Source organism: Pseudomyrmex gracilis, unplaced genomic scaffold, assembly GCF_002006095.1.
Source record: "Pseudomyrmex gracilis isolate BER0280 unplaced genomic scaffold, ASM200609v1 scaffold_9, whole genome shotgun sequence".
Classification (NCBI taxonomy): Eukaryota; Metazoa; Arthropoda; class Insecta; order Hymenoptera; family Formicidae; genus Pseudomyrmex; species Pseudomyrmex gracilis.
Window position 1 is genome coordinate 975,917 of NW_018020593.1, and position 19,126 is coordinate 995,042.

General features: G+C 45.7%; 3 protein-coding genes across 3 annotated transcripts in view; 2 read left to right on the plus strand and 1 right to left on the minus strand.

The window, feature by feature from the left end:
- Positions 1-9,460, minus strand: part of LOC109862243 — a 19,974-nt gene extending 10,514 nt beyond the window's left edge. Inside the window, 9 exon segments of the mRNA XM_020442230.1 lie at positions 1-265; positions 872-964; positions 1,132-1,546; positions 1,660-1,813; positions 1,936-2,277; positions 2,455-2,855; positions 3,684-4,006; positions 6,297-6,721; positions 9,275-9,460. The exon segment at positions 1-265 is cut by the window's left edge and continues 9 nt beyond it. Of these exon segments, the coding sequence (XP_020297819.1) occupies positions 1-265; positions 872-964; positions 1,132-1,546; positions 1,660-1,813; positions 1,936-2,277; positions 2,455-2,855; positions 3,684-4,006; positions 6,297-6,721; positions 9,275-9,460 (2,604 nt within the window).
- A 2,905-nt stretch (positions 9,461-12,365) lies between these two features.
- On the plus strand, positions 12,366-14,947 carry LOC109861695 (potassium voltage-gated channel protein Shaw-like). The gene is made up of 4 exons (XM_020441453.1): positions 12,366-12,985; positions 13,316-13,756; positions 14,014-14,301; positions 14,630-14,947. The coding sequence occupies exons 1-4, from the start codon at positions 12,698-12,700 to the stop codon at positions 14,894-14,896; spliced, it is 1,284 nt and encodes a 427-aa protein (XP_020297042.1). The 5' UTR covers positions 12,366-12,697; the 3' UTR covers positions 14,897-14,947.
- Positions 14,948-18,481: 3,534 nt separating this feature from the next.
- The window catches only part of LOC109861840 (potassium voltage-gated channel protein Shaw-like), an 8,129-nt gene continuing 7,484 nt past the window's right edge, over positions 18,482-19,126 (plus strand). The window contains exon 1 of the mRNA XM_020441672.1: positions 18,482-18,942. The gene's annotated coding sequence lies outside the window, so the exon portion shown is untranslated. The remainder of the gene's footprint in view (positions 18,943-19,126) is intronic.

The following is a 19,126-nucleotide window of genomic DNA, read 5'->3' on the forward strand; positions in this document are numbered from 1 at the left end:
CGACGTCTGCGGCGGCCTCGACCAGGAACTGGTCGTGGCGGACGTGCCTGTGGTGGTCCCGGTTTCCGTAGAAGTATTGGCAGTGACGTAGTCTTCGGAGGTCTCGGAGATGTCGGTGTTCGTGCGACCGCCCGAGTCGGTTCTCGCCAGACTCAGAGCGAACTCGCTCGACGATTGCGAGTGCGGCTGCGACAACGGCGGGCCCGGACTCGCGCGGCGTAATCCACTTCGCGGCCGGCCGTTGCTCGCGGAGAGAGATTCGATGCTGGGGCAGAGCGGAAAAAAAAGAAAAAAAAAAAAAAAGAAAAAAGAAGAAAGGCGATAAATTTCGATTAGAAGACGCGAAGAGAAAAAGTTTTCTCGGAGAAAAAATCTCGGTATTTCAACTTTAATATAGAATTATTGAGGGATAAAATTTAATATAAATGAATCGTGATGTTATACTGAGAAATATGTACGTAAGAGGTGATACATACATATGTATATATATATATATATATACATATTATACTCGGGAGAGACGTGTGAGGGTCGATCTCTGGCTTTTTTTTTTCTAAGGTTCTTAATGTCATGGCTTCTACGATAAATTACGTAAATATATTACGAGCGTGTGTGTGTGTGTGTGTGTGCGTGTATTACGGTATTGAAAGGAATTATTCTAGCGTACTTCGATGTTTTGTACAATGAGAACCTAAGACCAACAGAAAAGAGATGTGTACAAATAAAGACTGCATTTACAAGATTGCAAGATTTGTACAACCCTTGATGCGACTTATCAAAGGAGGATGACTTATCAAAGAAGAAAGCTCAACTCGGAGAAGGGGAGGAAGGAACTACGGACAAAATTAATCAGATCAGAATGTAGCCTTACATATCGTACGAGTATAAATGTGCTGTTACGTCATTGCAGTAAATTTGCTGAAAGTGTGCCGGTAACAGATCTTGTATCGTTCTGTAAGCGCGTCTGCAAAAATCGTATGTCTTGTATAAATAAATTATGTAACAGCACCACCAATAAAAACGTCTTTTTTTTTTTTTTTTCAATTTGCGTATCCGCTTTGCAAATATATATTTGAGTTCGCGCAGCGAATTTTAAGCTCGCTTCCCCTTTTCCGCAATCGCGAAACCTACCTTGGGGTGAGGGTTTGTACGGGAGTTGCGGGTTCCAGACGTATCCTCGGACTCGGCGGACAGGGTTCCGAGTCGTCCTCCACGTCGAGCGCCTCGGTGTCCATCGACGAACGTTGCTGATGCTGCAGGAGCAGAAGGTGCCTCCTCCTCGAGGACGGCGTCAGTAATGCCAACGAGTCGGCCTGGAGAACCGTCGCCTGCGACTCGTTCCATATCCCGTCGCTGTGGTCCCTGGTCACGTCGTTTGTCAGCGAGTCGCTCGACGCGAAAGGCGAGGTCACCTGGCCCATGATACCGGCGGTGGTGGGAATCCCGGTCCCGACGCTGAAACCGGGCGGATAGATCGTGGTGGTCTGCAGCACCACGCCGCTCGGCAAGTTGTCGTCCTTCAGGATCTGCGAGATCCTGCGCGGAGCTGGAAAAATCGTTATCGTTTATTTAGTCGCGCCGACGAAGACGCGCGTGTCAAGTTCAATATTCGCTGCGAAATAAATAAACGTAGTATCAGCGGAAAGAGGGTCTTATTACATAACACACTTGTTGCCGCGGGCGGCGACGTGGGCGAACTCGGAAGCGATCTGGGAAGCATGAAGTCGTCCGACAGCGGGCCCTGCACGCCGTCCTCGAGCGACACGCTTCGTTTCCGAAAGAGACCCCGACGTATTAAATTCTCATGGAACTCCTTAAAGCCACACAACACACTTTACTTATATCATGTCCGCTTAAGCGTGACAAATTTGTGTCTCGTCTTATTCTGTGAAATAAATATGCACGTCTCGAGCGCGCGCGCGCGCTCCCGCGTACCTCTTCCGGGTGATCCTCATGGGGCGAGAGGCTTCGTAGCAAGGACAGATCCTCGGGAGTCGAGGAAAATTGGACGGGTGCTCTGACAGTTCTGCCCCAAGGATCCTGCTGATTCCTTCTGCATGTGTGGGGGTAGCTCGGCTCGCTGCTCTCCCCGATGAGCTCGCGCCTCTCCACGCGAATCTCACCGTCGGAGAAGGTCTTCTGGAGAGGCAGCGGCCTGCGGATAGGCTCGGAAATGCGACTGAGGAGCGCCCGGGCGTCCGGCGACACCGGCGCCGGCTTGAAGTTTATGATGATCTCCTGATCGTCTAAATCAAGGGATTTACGGTGCTCCAACGGCTGCGAAAGAAACGGAACGGGGAATTCGATTTTTGATTTAAATCCAATTTCTTTCGCAAAATCTCGGTCGCTGCATTTCACGAGACAAATAAGAAAAAAAGTGTGTAACTTTATTTTCTTTTCACACTTTGTTTTCTTTTTTTATGCGAATAGAAATGTGTCCTTTTTTCTGCTTACAATGCCGGATAGAAGCGCGATGTCGCCATTCGGCAAGGATTCTTCGATAACAACGGTGGTGGCGGATAGGAGTGGCGGCGGTGTTGTCGAAACAAGAAACGGCGACCTCGGCGGTTCCTCGCTTTGTGTTCTATGGAGCGGTTCGTGGTGTTCGGCTTCCTCTTTCGCGGGCGCGCCGGTTTGACCGCCGCCGAGCGGCGTTCCTAATTGTCCGGCTTCCGAGTAACTTTTTGTTAATTTCCTGCCGTTGAAAATGCCGTTTGTCTGAGCGCCCTGCGAGACCATCTTGACGCGATGAATGGTCCTCGGGCTGAGAGTCACCGGGGGTTGGCGGCGGAACATCGGCGCGATGTCGGTCTGCGTCGCCTGCGTCCTCATCGCACCGCGTTTCGATGGTTTCTCTGGAACGAATAAATCGCTACAAATCGATCAAAACTGCGTGAATCGGTGCTTACGTGTAATTTGAAACAAATTAAAAAAAAAATAAATAAAAAACACGCAATTTGCCGACGCACTTCCGTTGTCGCGCGAGCGGCTCTATTTTAAAGTTCTCTCTCTCTCTCTCTCGCCCTTAAATAATTCAGTTCGAAGTTTGATTAGTATTTTTGTAAAAATAACGCGCTTTTTTCCCGCACATTTCTATTTATAAATAAAATAATGGAGATATATTCAATTCACTTACGCGCGTGAAAATTTCGCGCAGCGAGAAATTACAACTTCGAGTTTCTTTCTTAATTAAAAAATGTGATTAAAACGAAAGTGTTGCGCGCTTATCTCGCAAAATGATATTTGATGCACTTCGCGCGCGCGCGTTATTATTTTTATCTTCAGTAATTTTCAGGTCACAACTCTCTTATCCACGGCCGTTTGGGCCAGCTTGTAGTCGAGTTTTACGCGACATCAAGCCGCGTGACCGCGAGTAAATAGCTTTAACTATTTTCCCTGCTTAATCTGCGATCTTGGCTTGGGATCAAAACAGCGAGACAATTTTGATCGTTCGCGCGCGCAGTTATTGCACGTCGGGAAAATTTCAAATTAATTTAATCAACAATTTATTTTTAGCGCAAAACCACGGGCTTAGAAAATATTTACAATTACGCGTTTACATTTATTTTGTACACATTGTAAACATTTTATAGTTAGTCTTTTTTTTTTTTTTTTATATGCGCGCGTATATAAGAGAAACTTTTGCGATTCAACGTAATACGACGGTGAAATGCAACACCTACCAACTACGAGGACACGTGGCTCAACAGCGGAATAAGGGTGTGCCGAGGGCAGGGATGAAGGCAGTATAGCATTCTGCATTGTCGGCTGCGAGTCTATAAGACGTTCCGGATTATGTGGCCTCGGCGGGCTTCTGCTCCTCGGGACGTCGAATGATGTGAGCGTGTACGACCTCGCAAAGCTCACGTGTTTCGTCTTCGGAGCTTGCGGTCCCTGCGTCGCTGTCGCTATGGTGACGGAAGGTGGCGGAGGGAGTGCGGGCGGTAACACCGGCCGCGGACCTTCCATCTTCGTGGATTCTTCGTCTTCTGGCACCCAAGTGTATCTTCGCGACCAAAAATTATGTTGTCAAATTGTAGCACTGTTAAGCAACGTTCCAAGCTACAATAATTATGCATCTACAACATTTTCGAGATTAGTTTTAATTTTGCAACGCAATTAGAAATCGTTACTTTGCAAATAGATACAACAATCCACTCCGATGAAAAATGCATTAGAAAAAGAATTAAAACTCATAATACTGTAAAACTGTTACAATATTACTCGTAAAATTTCCCATTAAAAAAATTGCGAATTATTGAAATTGGTTTTTTTCAGATTTTCAATTTTAAATATTCATTAACTACATTTTTTATGTCGTATGAATTATATATAGTTTCATATAAAGAGAGTGTTTTTCGTGTGAGAATAAAATACGGATCGGTTAAGAATTTTTCGTTGTCAGAAAATAGTTATTATTGCAAATATAACTTGACACGTGTCGCGGATATTATCACGTAGGATGTGGGACGACAGCACGTCAATCTCAATCAAGAAACAGACGACTCTTTCTCTCAAGCACACATATTAAAATCTAAGACAAAAGATGGCAAAAAGCTCGTCGAGCAAAAATCAAAGAAACAAAAGAAATGTCACAAGACTCAACGTCATTTTACTTAATGAACAACACTTCAATTTGTTTTATTTTCACGTTAATTATCGAACGCGCGTATACAATTTCGTATTTTAGTTAGGATTCTCTACGGTGCGAAACAAAGTGAAACAAAAAACAACATCGAGTATATTGAGAGAAATGCACATGTTAGAAATTAAGTTGAAATATGAGAGAGAGAGAGAGAGAGAGAGAGAGAGGGCAGGGAGAGAAAGAGCGTGCGGAATAAAAATAATCTAAACTTTTTATCCTATCGAAGCGAAAGACAAATAGGCAAACAAGAAATTTAATTTCAAGTGCGATCAGTGTCGCGTCAGCAGACACGCGCGCGACGCTAAATTTACGTGAATGCCGTTCTCTCTATTAGCTCGAAACTTTTTTTCCGCATACACAGCGATTTTGCGCGCAACCATAATTTTTTAATCGACCGCTTTCCGTTGACCTTAAAAAGCTGATAAAAGGAGCGGTGCGGCACTCATGATAATCAGGAATAAACCCAACCCCCTCTCGGGCGCACGCTATGCTCTGACGAGGAGAGACCGGCTTTATACGCGACACACACCGGCGGAACACACACCGCGCGTGTGTGTGCTCTCTATATAAATACCGTTTTTATAAGGTCTGAAACCCGTATTGGACGCTCCGATCAATGCAAGCATAAGGAAAAGATTCCGAATATATGAATCCCTCTCTCGAGACGCAAATCGTATCAAACGTTATGCGTTATATATCATCGTTCACACGAAGGTTTTTCATAAATTCGCGATTACGTTTTTTTTTTTTTTTTTTTGTTTTTTACCAAAGACTTGGATTTGTATTCGATTCTCTCAATATTTTCAATATTTGTCTCTCTAAACGCACATATATTTCACGCGAGAATCAAATTTATTTTGTTGAAGGTATATATATTTTTTTTCAATATTTTCAATATTTGTCTTTCTTGCGTATATTTATTATTTTCTATATTTGCGCGTTAAAGCCAGAAAGCGGCAAAACGTGTGCACACTTGGAAACGTCCGAGCTGAAACGCCTGAAATGCCAATTTCTTGGCTTTCCGTTTGCATGCGCGTTGCCGCGCGACACGCCTTTCGATCAATTACGTTACTAAAGTCTTTACCGATAAATCGATCCGGCAGATACATTCTAAACGCGTCCCGACGGAGTAATTTGCCCCAAATATCCGAAGCACTCGCAACTGCCAAATAGCCAGAGGTAACGTCGCTCTTCGCAGGTGTCATGATATACTGCGCGCGCGCATGTGTGTATGTGCGGTGTGTGCGTGCGAATTATATCCTGCGTATTGACAGAGTAAACGAGTCTACTTTTTTTATTCGAACTTGAGACGTCGTTTCGTATAAAAACGCGCGAGCGATTGCAAATTTACGTACTACCTACCTACCGTAAGAGAAGCGCTCTCTCATGCATTCGCCATTAAGGAATTTTAATTACAAATCGGATTCGCGTCTTCTGAGAAATGGCAATTCCGGCGCCCTCCTTCGTCGTCTGCCACACATTCGCGTTCTAACATTCAAAACCGATATTCCTGAGACTTTGAAATTCGAACGACGCGCGCGACTTCTCTCTTCTTCTTCTCTCGTCCGCGAGATTTCAAATCGATTTTATTCCGCGTTTAAAATCGCGGTAAAAGAAAATTTCAATCGTCGCGGATTCTCTCTCGTCTCACCTCTTCGGATCAGGCACAGTGCAAAACGACCTCGGGCGCCGTCTGAAGTAGGAACTCTCAATCCAGTCCGCCTCGTCCTCGAAATCGTACCCCATGCGGGAGTAGGTCGGATAAGGCTGGCGATACATGATCTGAAGGGGTCTTCGGGGATACGGCGCGTCGCACAGGTTCTCGTCGCTTGGCACGCTACGCACGCACGCCGACAGGATCGAGCTTCTGGTGGAGCTGCACGGCGACGGGCCCCGCGTTGACAAACAGCCGAAGAAACCGCCGCCGGACTTCTCGACGGCGTCGAGCTGCCGGCTCGTGATGCAGTACTGCTCCTTGATGTCCTCGCGCGAGTACAACGGCGTCGCGCGACGATCCCACGAGTCCGTGTTCCCGGCGAAACCGCCGTGAAGATCCACCTGCGTCGAGACGTCGACCTGTTCGCAAAAAAATGAAAGAGAGAGAGAGAGAGAGAGGAGCGTTTTTGTATATTTTCCAGAAAAAACAACAAAAGAGAGAGTTTTCAAGCGCGGAACAGACGCGTTGATGGAACACGCGGAATAACGGATAGACACTCGAGGGAGAAATTGTCGTGAAAATCGGACCGACGTACGCGAGGAACTCTTTGTAATTTAATCTACGACAATATATACATTTTGACAGCGACGGCGTTTGTCATCACAGCGACCGAATAATTGGGCCGAAAGAATCGGAATTTAATTACCGCGCCCCCTTTGGGACGAAATAAATACAATATAAAGGCAATAACCGCGAATAATGATAAAATATTCGCGAGCGTAAACGCGGCTATTTATATTTATGATGTGCAGGTAATTGCTTCTACTCTCTTGTGCTCGCGGATATTTTAAGAGCTATTCTCTCTCAAACGTTTAGATTAAAATTTAGATCGCACAAAACGATGTTCGATCGATAATTGTTTAACCGATATTATTTTCCACTTTGTCGCAATTGCGTTAATTTTCTCGTTTCGATCGTTTGCGTTAAACGTCTGTCTTACCCGTTGCGAAAAGTTTAAAAATAGTAAATCTGAAATAATTCGAAACGTTTTGCGAATTATAAATTTTATTGAGCAGCGCGATCTCTTTGAATCGAAACTTTGCCGCCTTTTTCACTCGTTGTTGAATTAATTTTCCGTGTTGTTATACTTTCTTCGTGTCGAAATATCAAATATTTGACGATCGTTCGCTTATTACGACGAGGCAAATGAAGTGTGCCGGCTTCGCCAACGCGCGGGAACGTTGAACTTTTTTTGCGTGCGCGAAAACGTTTTAAAAATTGTATATCGCCCTTTGATCGACTGAAACTGCTTCATTCACTGAAGTTCCGTAGCTACACCACGTTCTCATTGTGGCGAAGTGCGCTATCGGAAATCATAATAGTCGTCGCGTTAAACTTCCCTTCTCTCGCTCTTTCTCTCTCTCTCTCTAATTTCCCCGGACTTCATTACCTGTTCTTACATTATTCCTTGTTAAACACGAAACTCTCCTCGAGATATCTTCGGCGCGCGAAACGCGCTATTGTGCCTGTCTAATTATCGTATTATCGGTTTCCGGCAACGAGATTCGTTCGGATCCCTAGCAGAGGGAGATCAGGAAAAGAGGAGGAGGAGGAGGAGGAGGAGGATAAGGGGAACGTTCAGTCTTCTCCAAGCCGAGAGCGCATTTCTCTCGAGTGGACTGACCTACATTCGATCGGCAGGAAACGGATTTTGGAGCGCGTGCAATGTCCTCCCTCTTCCTCTTCGAGGATAGGGAGGACAATAATCGGGATGTTGTTATTTTTGCGATTATATCGCGTGAACCAAGTTTTCGTTGTTGAAATTCTCTGAAGCGTTCGTTTCTCACTTTTCGATGTGGGCGTGCAAACGTGACAAACGTGTTATGATAAAGGAAAGAAAACGTAGATGAAACTAATAAAAACGACAAATAACAAAAGAACACGTACATATATATATATATAGAGAGAAAGAGAATTAAACTTTTGCAGTCCAAATTCTTTTTTTCTCATTCCCAATTAGTCTGGTCTCCGAATTAATTTTAATTAGTGTCGAGTCGCGCACTCGACACACGTTGGCGCAATGATATGTGATATCGGGATTCGGAGTGCAAAGAGTTGAGAGGAAAAATATTTGTCTAAAAAATATGATCTTCTTTAAAAGTTAAATTGCAATAATGTGTAATAGGATTGAAAAGATTTAACGTTTCAGGATGTAAATTTACGTATTCGTTAACGAGATACGTTAAGAGTAACGTGACCTACTCAACGGATCAGCTCGAGTTTAACCGTCGGCGATTAATAAGAGAATCTGATCGTCACGGCGACGGACGATGGTTAATGAACTTTACGTTATCGTACATCCGAGAGTTTGCGAAGTAAAACAAAAGAAGCGTATGTATATATACACACACACACGCACACACAAAATATATACCGGAGAAATATATACCGGAGAAACTTATACACGTAATATTAAAACGTGTGGAAATACGTAAACAAAAAGTTGACGCAAACTTATTCCGTACGGCAGAATAATAACGAGGGTGATTTATCACATCGCATTAATACGAAAAAAGAAACGTCTGATGCTAAGATTCTCGGGTCAGTTTTTCTTTGTAAAACAACGAAAGGGGGAAAAAGAGAGAGAGAGAGAGAGAAAGAGAGAAAAACGAGAAGTGTGCCGTCGCGGCACTTCTAAGAGATGAAAGAGCAGAGCCACAGCCGCTGGCAATTTTCATGCGACGCGGTCTGTTTATTTCCTACTTATTAGTCTATTTATTTTCCGTTATTTGTGCATTTACTTCGAAGTAAATAATGCAAGTCTGAAGAAATCGGAAAATGCGAGAAAAATGAACATATTGTCGTTCCAACTCTGGCGCAGAGTAGTAGTCACGGTGATCCAACGCGAAATGTGCCGCCACATTCGCACTGGACACACGTACGTCTGTCAACTGGAATTGGGAGATCTGTACCTGGGGGTAATAAACGGGTGTTGTTCTGCCGACCGCGTTGGCATCACCCCGCATCGGCATGTTCGCGGAGGCAGTGGGCAGGTTTCTCGGGTTCATGGCGATCTCGGGACCGGGATGAATTCTCCTGACGCCCGCCGGGCCACCGCCGGCGGGTACCATGCTGCTGCTGGTGGGCGCCTTCACCATCCTGGGCCGCACCCCGCACGGCCACACTCGCGAAAACGCCGCGAATACGCACACCAGCTGGGCCTATCGATCCTACCCGCTTTTTCCCTCTCGAACGAGAGAAATGCGCCCGGGGGATGTGTGATATATCCCGCGAGCGACAGCCAACCAGCCAGCCTCCTCCTCGTAGACTATCTCGTCGGCGCGTCGTCTCGCGTGACGTTCATGATCGCGCGCGGGACAACGCGAGATCCACCACCACCACCACCACCACTACGTTTTTACGCGGCTCTCGTTTACTCGCGACACTCGCGCCTCGACGCGGATCCTCGTCGTGATCTGTCGTCGGCGAGTGTCCTGGCGATCCTGTTCTGCAGATCCGACAACGTCGAGCGCGACGACGACGATGACGACGACGACGACGACGACGACCACGACAGACCGACCGCGAGACGACGTTGGCAAAACGCGGACGCACGACCGAGGCGACGCGTCTCGGTGGTCCTCGCGAGACGCGAGGGATGACGTGCCCCAGTGTGTGAGCCGGAGAGAAGAGCGAACCGCCGTTGGGGTGGTGCGCCTGAGTCGGTGCGAGGAAGAACGCGTGTCGGGGTGGGTTTGGGGATATACACGGGAGAGAAACAAGGGTGGAGGAAGCTAGATAGCGAGATACGGAGGGGGATGAATGGAGGGAGTGGAAGCGTGGGAGAAATTGAGATGGGGGAAATCGCGGATGTTTGCGGGGAAAAGGGGAGCGATGATGACGGGGCGACGCGGTAGGGGTATTTGTAACCTTCGCTCTACTCTCGACGCGTGTATTCGCTTTTATATGCCGCACACACGGCACCCTCTCGTTACACTCTCTTCTTTTTTACAACATCCCTCCTCTCTCTCTCTCTCTCTCTCTCTCTCTCTCTTTCTTTCTTTCTCTCTCTTTCTCTGTTAGGCGTATTAATATCGTGATATTTATCTGTGTCGCGCGTTTAATGTCGATAGAGGATGAGAGCGTTATAAATAGAACTTCGCCGATTATTTTCAAAGCGCGATGAACTCTGCCGGACTAATTAACGACAATATTGCAGTTATCCTGCTGAAAAATTCTATAGCGGACGGATCTTGATTTTTCTTCTTTTTCTTTTTTTTATTTTTTTAATCAATACGACTGCATAAAAAAGAATTTCTTTGTTAATTGGCTGGGCAATTAAAACGACGTTCTAGTTTTCTCGTTCTGACAATTGACAAAAAAAAAATATATATATATAAGTCCGAAAAATATCCCAAAATATGAATTCTAAGATATAAATGTAAAAAAGCCCTGGAAGAATAAAGAATTTTGTCTCTTCCGTCTGTGTATATATATTTTTTTGTTTAAAACATATATTTCTTTCGAAATAATTAGTCGAACAATAAGCAGACCGTAATAACGCGTGCGTTGTTGCTGCGTAATCAAAGGTAAACCAGGAAATGAACGCGAGAAACGTTTCGTTCTGTGGGCACGTGCGCATATGGGACAATGGCATTAGCTAAAGAGGGACGTCGCGGAGGGTGGCAGAAAGAACGGGAGAAATGGGAGATGGGAGGGGAAGAAAGATAAAAAAGCGACATGTTAAACATACTGGCACGTCGCGGCGGTGAATGAGAAGGGCGCAGCGAAAAGAGGGTTGGCGGACGCGGGTAAGAGAAGAAGATAAACGAGATGACACAGTTGCAATATTGAAAAGACAAGCCGGACGCGTGCTGGCACGGCGGAATGAAACAAATATGACGTCATAGACGGGCGTCGTTCTATCCTTTAAAGCCGCGTACGCCCACGTCTCATCCTTGTGCATACATGCGCGGCGTGCGGAAGTACCGACGCCCACAAACAACACCGCGAAGCCGGTCCCGACGATCGGGCCACGTCACGTCGGGACCAGATGGAGCTCCTCTTCGCGTTCTTCCGCCGTCACCCTCTTTGTCACGGCGCCGGAACTACCCCGTAAACTTCGACCGACATGATCTCAATCAGATAATCGAATCTCGGGATTCGTCTTGGGATTTCTTTTGTTTTTAATTAAGAATATGTAGTTTGTGAATCTATTTAACTCGCAGAAAAAAAATTCAAATCAATGACATTTCGACCCTTATTTTTTTTCAATTACAGAAAGTTTCACGCAAACTCCAACGACATCGTTTTTTATTTTAGTATTTTGAAAAAGTTCTTCGTTTTTTTTTAGCACAGATTTTTTGTGTTTCGAATATTTAAGCATCTGTACGATATAAAAATACAAAATATTATGCAAACTAATGTAATAATTGTATAAAAATGTGTGGTTTTTTCCCTGTACACTGGATTTGTAGTTCTTCAGTTGAAGCAGAGAGGTCGCAAGCACGGCAAATGGATGCACATTTTATCTGATGTGGCATTGATACAGATCTCTTATGTACCGACAAGTTTTGCAACAACAATAAAAAAAAAATTGTATAAAATTTCATTTTTGTTTTTAATCGACGATAAAACGAAGTAACATCAGACGAGTTTGAATTGTAAAAACAAACAACTGGGTATCGAGCGAGAACGAAGCCGTGTAAATTCAAAAACGAGCGCGTTTCGCGCGATGAAATTACATCGCACGCGCATTTGTTACGCACACAGCGCAAACGATACGCGTCAACGATACAAAAATAAAAAGTACGAATGTGCATATGTTTGTTTTTTAACGTGGATTTCAGCGAAGATTTCAAATTGTTCTCGTCTGTTGCGTGACTTTGCATTCTAAATTGAAACAACGACGAATTCGAACGCCGTGTGCGCTCCGTGCCGCGCAAATAAACACGCGCGAATTTATAGAACTAAGAAAGCTCGCGGTATATACGCGTGACGCGGGTCATTCCTTTTTACCGAACATCTCATGGTTTCGCGCAATCATCGAATAGTCGTCGGCAAGCGCGAACGCACTTCGCGCGGAATACACTTGGCGAAGTAGCTCCGTGAGATACATATTTTGACAGATCTTTGGCGAAACACCGTTTCCCGGTTTAAATTGATGCTCGATATTTTCACAGAAAACCTCGCGGCTAAAGTGAGTAAAAATACAACCGCGTTTCGCGAGAGATCCATTTAACGACCGTGCAATAATATTATTTATCACTTCCTTGCGCGTGCTGAATTACATCTAATTAAAATTTTTACAAGCTTCATCTCCGCAATAAATTCTCGTCTCGGTTGTATGTGTCTACTCGGTGAGGGAAAAAGCCACGGCGCGGAAGGCGATAAAAATGAAAGACGGAAGATGGAACGATCGAGTGACACTGAATGTGGGTGGCGTTAGACACGAGACGTATAAAGCGACGCTAAGAAAAATCCCGGCGACCAGATTATCGCGGTTGACGGAGGCATTAGTGAATTACGATCCCGTGCTGAATGAATATTTTTACGATCGGCATCCGGGCGTATTCGCCCAAGTGCTTAATTATTATCGCACGGGGAAGCTGCATTATCCCACTGATGTGTGCGGCCCACTTTTCGAGGAGGAGCTGGAGTTTTGGGGCCTCGACTCGAATCAGGTTGTTTCGTGTTTTTTTTTTTTTTACAAAATAAAAAATATTACAATACCGACCTCTGAGTTTACGAGGAAGGAGGAATAAAAAAACAACACGTTTTAAAAATAGAAAGATCGCATTTTCTTCTTCCTCAAATTTCTGTGTAAATTCTTTCACGCCCACGCACTCCCGCGAGGACCTGCTGCGAATTTCAACGAAACGGTAAAGAGAAAAAAAAATTCAAACACTCGGCGGCCTACATAAAAAACGACACAATGTATCAACGTAAATCGATCATGCGTCGCTCGCAAAGGTACTTTAATAAAGTTCCTTAATTAAGTTGACTTTCTGCAGGTAGAACCGTGTTGCTGGAGCACGTATAGCGTTCACCGGGACACGCAAGCCACCCTGGCGATTCTCGACAAACTCGACATCGAGGGCGAGAAGCTCGGCGACGAAGAAATCGCCCGTCTATTCGGATTCGAGGAGGAATATTACAGCGGGAATCTAACCAGATGGCAGAGATTACGATCGCGCGTTTGGATTCTCTTCAACGAGCCGTGCTCGTCCACGACCGCCAAGTGCATCGCCTGCGCAACGGTGTTCTTCATTTGTCTGTCGGTTCTTTGTTTCTGCGTGAAGAATCAAACGCCGAGATCGCTGACGAAAAGCAAGCACGAAGACACGCGGGACGATCGCACGGATAACACGGCTATCAATTCTCATCGGGCGTTTTTTTATCTGGAACACGCGTGCAACGCCTGGTTCAGCGTCGAGATAGCGCTTCGCTTTATCGTACGATTGTTATTTTTTCATTACCGTCGCATACATGTATATTTATTATGTAATCCGTAATTGCGTCCAACAAATTTTGATGAACATTTAAATTTTGCAATTTAAATTCCATTTCACACGAAACAAACACAACGTTCGTTCGTCTCAATGGCTCCGCAACGACATTTCTAATTGGCGATCGATAAACTGAAATTGTGACGTGGCGCGACACATGCCCGAACGTATACGTGAGATGTGACAACGTAACCGAATTGCAGGTAAGCCCCAGCCTGAGGCGTTTCGTCATGTCGCCGGTCAATCTGATCGATCTGGCGGCAACGATGAGCTTCTACACGGAATACCTGGCGAAGCCGAATCTTTACGTCGAGCTGTTGTCGGTGGCGCGGGTCCTGCGACTGTTCAAACTGACGAGACACTCGCCCGGACTCAGAATCCTCATACACACCTTCAAGGCATCCGCGAAGGAGCTCGGTCTGCTGGTCTTCTTTCTCGTGTTGGGAATCGTGCTCTTCGCCAGTCTCATATTCTATGCCGAACGCCTTCAGGTATGCGTTTCATGAAGATGGAGGAATTAAACATTCATAAATTCCATGTGGACAAAGGAATTAAATATTTCAAGGACGCGAGTTTTTCGATAGGCGGTTTTGCTATAAACCGACAAGAATTTTGTTTTTTTTTACAGCGAAATCTGCGGGGAAAGATTCGATTTTTAGAAAAAAAAAACCGCGCTCGTTAAAATTTCGCGCGTTCTCTGTTACAACATCGCTGGCTGAATATTATCTGCGCGACATTGTTATAATAATAAAACGCACAAATAACAAAACGTCTGTTTGTTTTAATTTATTTGTGCGTTTGTGGATTTCAATTTTTCAGGAAAATCCCGACAACGATTTTGACAGCATACCGCACGGTTTGTGGTGGGCCTTGGTCACCATGACCACAGTAGGTTACGGCGATATGGCACCGAAAACTTTTCCCGGCATGTTCATCGGTGCGCTGTGTGCTCTCGCCGGTGTTCTTACTATCGCGCTTCCGGTTCCGGTCATTGTCAGCAACTTCTCCATGTTCTACTCGCACACGCAGGTGCTCGGAATATCGTATTATCAGGTTTTTTCGATTATTCATTTCACATATGTTTAATTATTTATTTCACGTGTTTTTTCAAACGCGATTTATCGCTTCGTTACATACATCCGGTCGCGATAACATCAATAATATCGCGTGTTGTTTTCTTCTATTTAACGCAAGAATTAAATTGCGCAGATTTTTTTTTTTTTTCAGGCGCGCAGTAAGCTGCCGAAACAAAGACGAAAAGTCGTACCCGTTATTCGAAGGCGATCGAGGTCGCCGTATCAGAGTTACATTGACAGCGAGGATCTTCTAGCGAGTTCAACTTCTAATTCAATAATAGGTTTAACGCCCCGATCAGCCGCCGCTGGACTAGAAAACGTGCTGCAATTACAGGTGAAACTGGATTACGTAAACCGTAGAGATTGCTCGTAAACTTCACTCGTTTGCGATAACTCGATTAATCGCGCGAGTGATAACTTTTGTTATTAATAAAATCTGTCCGCGCAATTTATTGTTACAGCCCAGCTTGGCAATGAACTTATCGGAGATACACACGGGTGCAAAATCCGAGAGAACGGCCGTTTCAGCACCGAGCAGAACTTTCAACAGATGTGAGAACAACGCGATTGACGATCATTTTGACGATCAAATGTCCGTTCGACGGGATTTCGAAAACAACGTGTCTCCCCCGAACCTGCTTCTGACACCTTTATAATTATGTCGGAAAATAAAGACAAAAAATGTGTCACGTTCGGTAAAAAAAAAAAAAAAAAATAAAACGCAATTCTTTGCGGCGACAAATTAGATTTTCGTTCGAAAATATATGAGATAAATAATTAAAAAGAAACCCGATGCGTCGAAAAAAAAAAAAAAAAAGGAAAACGTTTTTTTCTTGCGAATTGACCAAAGATTTATAATTTCATCCTCTTAATTACGAGAAGCTCGGAAGTCGAGTCTGTAATAATTTTCGACGACCGAAAACTCTTCGAGAATCTTCGAGTTAACGAAGGAAAACTGTTCTCGGGAGCGGAAGATAAGCATCATCTTCGGATTATCGAGCGTTAATCTTCTTTGGCGTGAAGTGCGGTTGATGGGCGAGTGTCGGGGGTTGTTTTCGCGTCGTGAATTCGGCATATACGAGTCGAGGCAAACGTCTCTCTCTCTCTATCTATCTATCTATCCTCGAGTGGCATCAGCGCGCAAGCGTAAGCCATCGACCGGTGGAGAAATTTGCTTGAGAGAAGCGACGACCCTACTCGAGGCAAGCAGCCCACTCGGGGTGGCCTCGGGAACGCACTTTGTGATCCACACGTGAGACGCGTGTAAAACACGACACTTTGTATGCACGCACGGAACCCTCCTTCTTTCCCTTTTACTTCTCTTTTTGACCGACGTTTTCCGGTCTCTTTTCGTCATTGAACTCCGGTGTCGTTCGCCGTAATCCGGCTGCTTTCCGCAGCGACTGCCGCTATCTTCTGGTTATATATCCGCGGCTTTGCAGCTTCAACTTGTGCGTTCAGATGGTTCGTATAGATTACAAGAGAGAGAAGTTGCGCGTAAAGATCAAAGCCACGCGTCGGCAAACAGCGTCGCACAATGAAGGTTCATCTACGAGAGAGTTTACGTCTCCTTTCCCCGGAGCGGAGAAGCTGAATATTGCAAAAGACCTTTTCTACGAAACGGTCCTAAACGATCTCACAACCCCACCGATTCCGTTGAATATCTTTCTCCTGCGAGAAGCCTGAGAACTGTTTGTCTTTTATAATGCATTTAAAGAGCGCAATTTAAACATGTCACACAACACAGACCGGGGGTTGTTTTCCCGTCGAAACGTCTTGTGTGTACATCAAATCGCCCGTCGAATCGATTATCTGGTCGAGTGCTCTTTAACGAAACCGTAACTCGAAACTTTAAGAGAGATATAAATGCGAAATTTTCCTCCATCCGGCGAGAGAGAGTGTATTACACACGTATATATATACATATACATCGCACACAATCATTTGTCGTGAATATTTCAATCTCGCGATTTATTAATAGAAATCTCAATAATAGAAACGTTGCCTACGCGGCGCAATTTTTTTTTCCACCACCATCGCTTGATTTACGAAGGAGTCGATGACGACCGGAGGGTTGACCGAGATAAATGCGCGGATTCGATATGCTTTTCCCTACCCCGTTATCAATACGCGGCGCGGGAACGCGTGTTGCGCGGAACAGTGAAAAATGATCCGCCGACCTTTTGGCAAGTCAATAAGACACATGTGCTCGACGCGTAAACACAATTTGTTTTTGCCGCAAATTAAAAAAAAAAAAAAAAAAAAAAAACTGAAAAATTGATCGCATTTCTCACGATCTTGGGGAATTTTTTTTTCTCCCCTTTCTTCGCGCGCATTTACGTCGCAAGGTCCAGAGCGGAGATGAGAAAAAGGCAGGACCGAAGAGAAGGGAGGAGAAGAACTGAAGAAGAGAGGGAGAAGTCAGGTGTTTTACGAGCTATAAAAAGCAAAACGACAAGGGAGTCACTCCGATTATTCCCAGGAGTTTTGACCGCCCGTCAACGTTGAAAAATCTCGCGGAAAACATATTGAATCAAAGAGAAAGTTCGCGCGACACAAGAAGACCCGAGTCGCGTGATCTGACGAAACAAGAAAAGAAGGGGGCAGGGGAAAAAAAGAAGAAACAGAGAGCTCGCGCAATCGGCTTGGTCGCGTCAGACTCCCGGGAATTTTTTTACAAGTCGCGTGATCTTGAATCGTGAATGTGCCGGCCTTGGGGGAGGGGGGAAGAGAGGGGGTGAAACGGGCGACGGGTTAATTCCGGAGACGAGGGATGTGATACTAAATGATACAAAGGAATTGACGATAATCCTGAATTTCTCAGGCACGACCGCGAATCTTATCGTAATTCGATATCCGATGACTTCAATTTTACATACAGCGGACTTACGTCCTCGGTTTAATGAAAGAAGAGAGTCTAATCGCGCAATCCTATCCACTTATTTTTAATGCGCTTCTGCAGAAATACACGAAAAAGATTGTTAAAACTTTAGCAAATAATAAAAGATTTTTTTATACGCGAGATAGAATTTTCGTGGTTTAGGCCTTTGAGAACTAGACCTTGCCACGTAGTTCAGCTTCTTGACACCTCGATTGATTTTTCTCAACACAATGCCGATATGTGATTGATATTTTTAGATGTTGCAGAAAGTAAACACAACATACAGAGACCCGCGAACAAGCGAGCCGTGAAATTATTCGAAACGCGTCGTGACGATCGTCGAGCTCGAGCAAAATCCGGGGTGGCAATGCGATCTCCCGATGAGAGACGCGAACTCGTTAATCCTGAAGATGATTTTAAGTCATCATCTCGGTCACCAAGTTCGCCCAACTCGAGGGCCACTTGGTCTCGTCGCAACGCGCTTCGGAAACGCGCTTCGAAGCGGATGCGCGTGCTCACCCTCCGCACGCCGTCGCCGTCGCGACGTCCTACCCCACTCTGACGACGACGACGACGCCGCCGCCGTTGTCCCTCGTCGGCAGATACGTCGCTTTCGTTCGAGATCAGTTCCGTACGCGCACGAGCCGCAACCAAGCCGTCCTTGGGTGCACCTCGTCTCGTTCGTTGTGTCACGGAGACGACGCGAGCCGGCGACGACGATGTGCCACCGTCTACGATGGTGTCGGGTGGCGCCGCGATGAAGGTCTGACCGAAGCCGCCGATGATCCATTCGCGAGCACGGCGACGGGGAAAACGCCCTCTGCGACCGCGGCGCGTTCCCTGCCTGACCTGACCTTTCGCCGGAGAGAAAGAAAGAGAGCGAGAGAGAGAGAGAGAGAGAGAGAGAGGGAGAGAAAGAGAGACAGCTAGAGGGAGAAAGAACCGAGAACGAAAAAAATACGGACTTTGCTCGCGCGAGCACGGGACGTAGCGCGCAGAACGACGACGTTAACATAGTGCCTATCGCGTGCGAGTTTCGCCCGTTGAACTCGCGGTGTTACCCCTTCGCCGAAGCGCCATCGTCACAGCGACGACATGGAGAATGCGGTGAACCGGAGCAGTGCCGTCGAGATGTCGCGGAAGAACTCTGAGACATGAAGAGATCGCGACTGAGGGTGGGTATATCCCGCGAATATTCTCTATCCGAACAAACTCTTGAGGATTTTCACCCCGCGCGAGGGATAAAACGCGCGGCCGAAACGTGTCCATCACGAGGGTTTCTCTGCGAGGATACTCAAGGGATACTACAAGACACTACAGATTTACGAGCAACGTGTTCGCGGAGAAGATTGGGTGGGA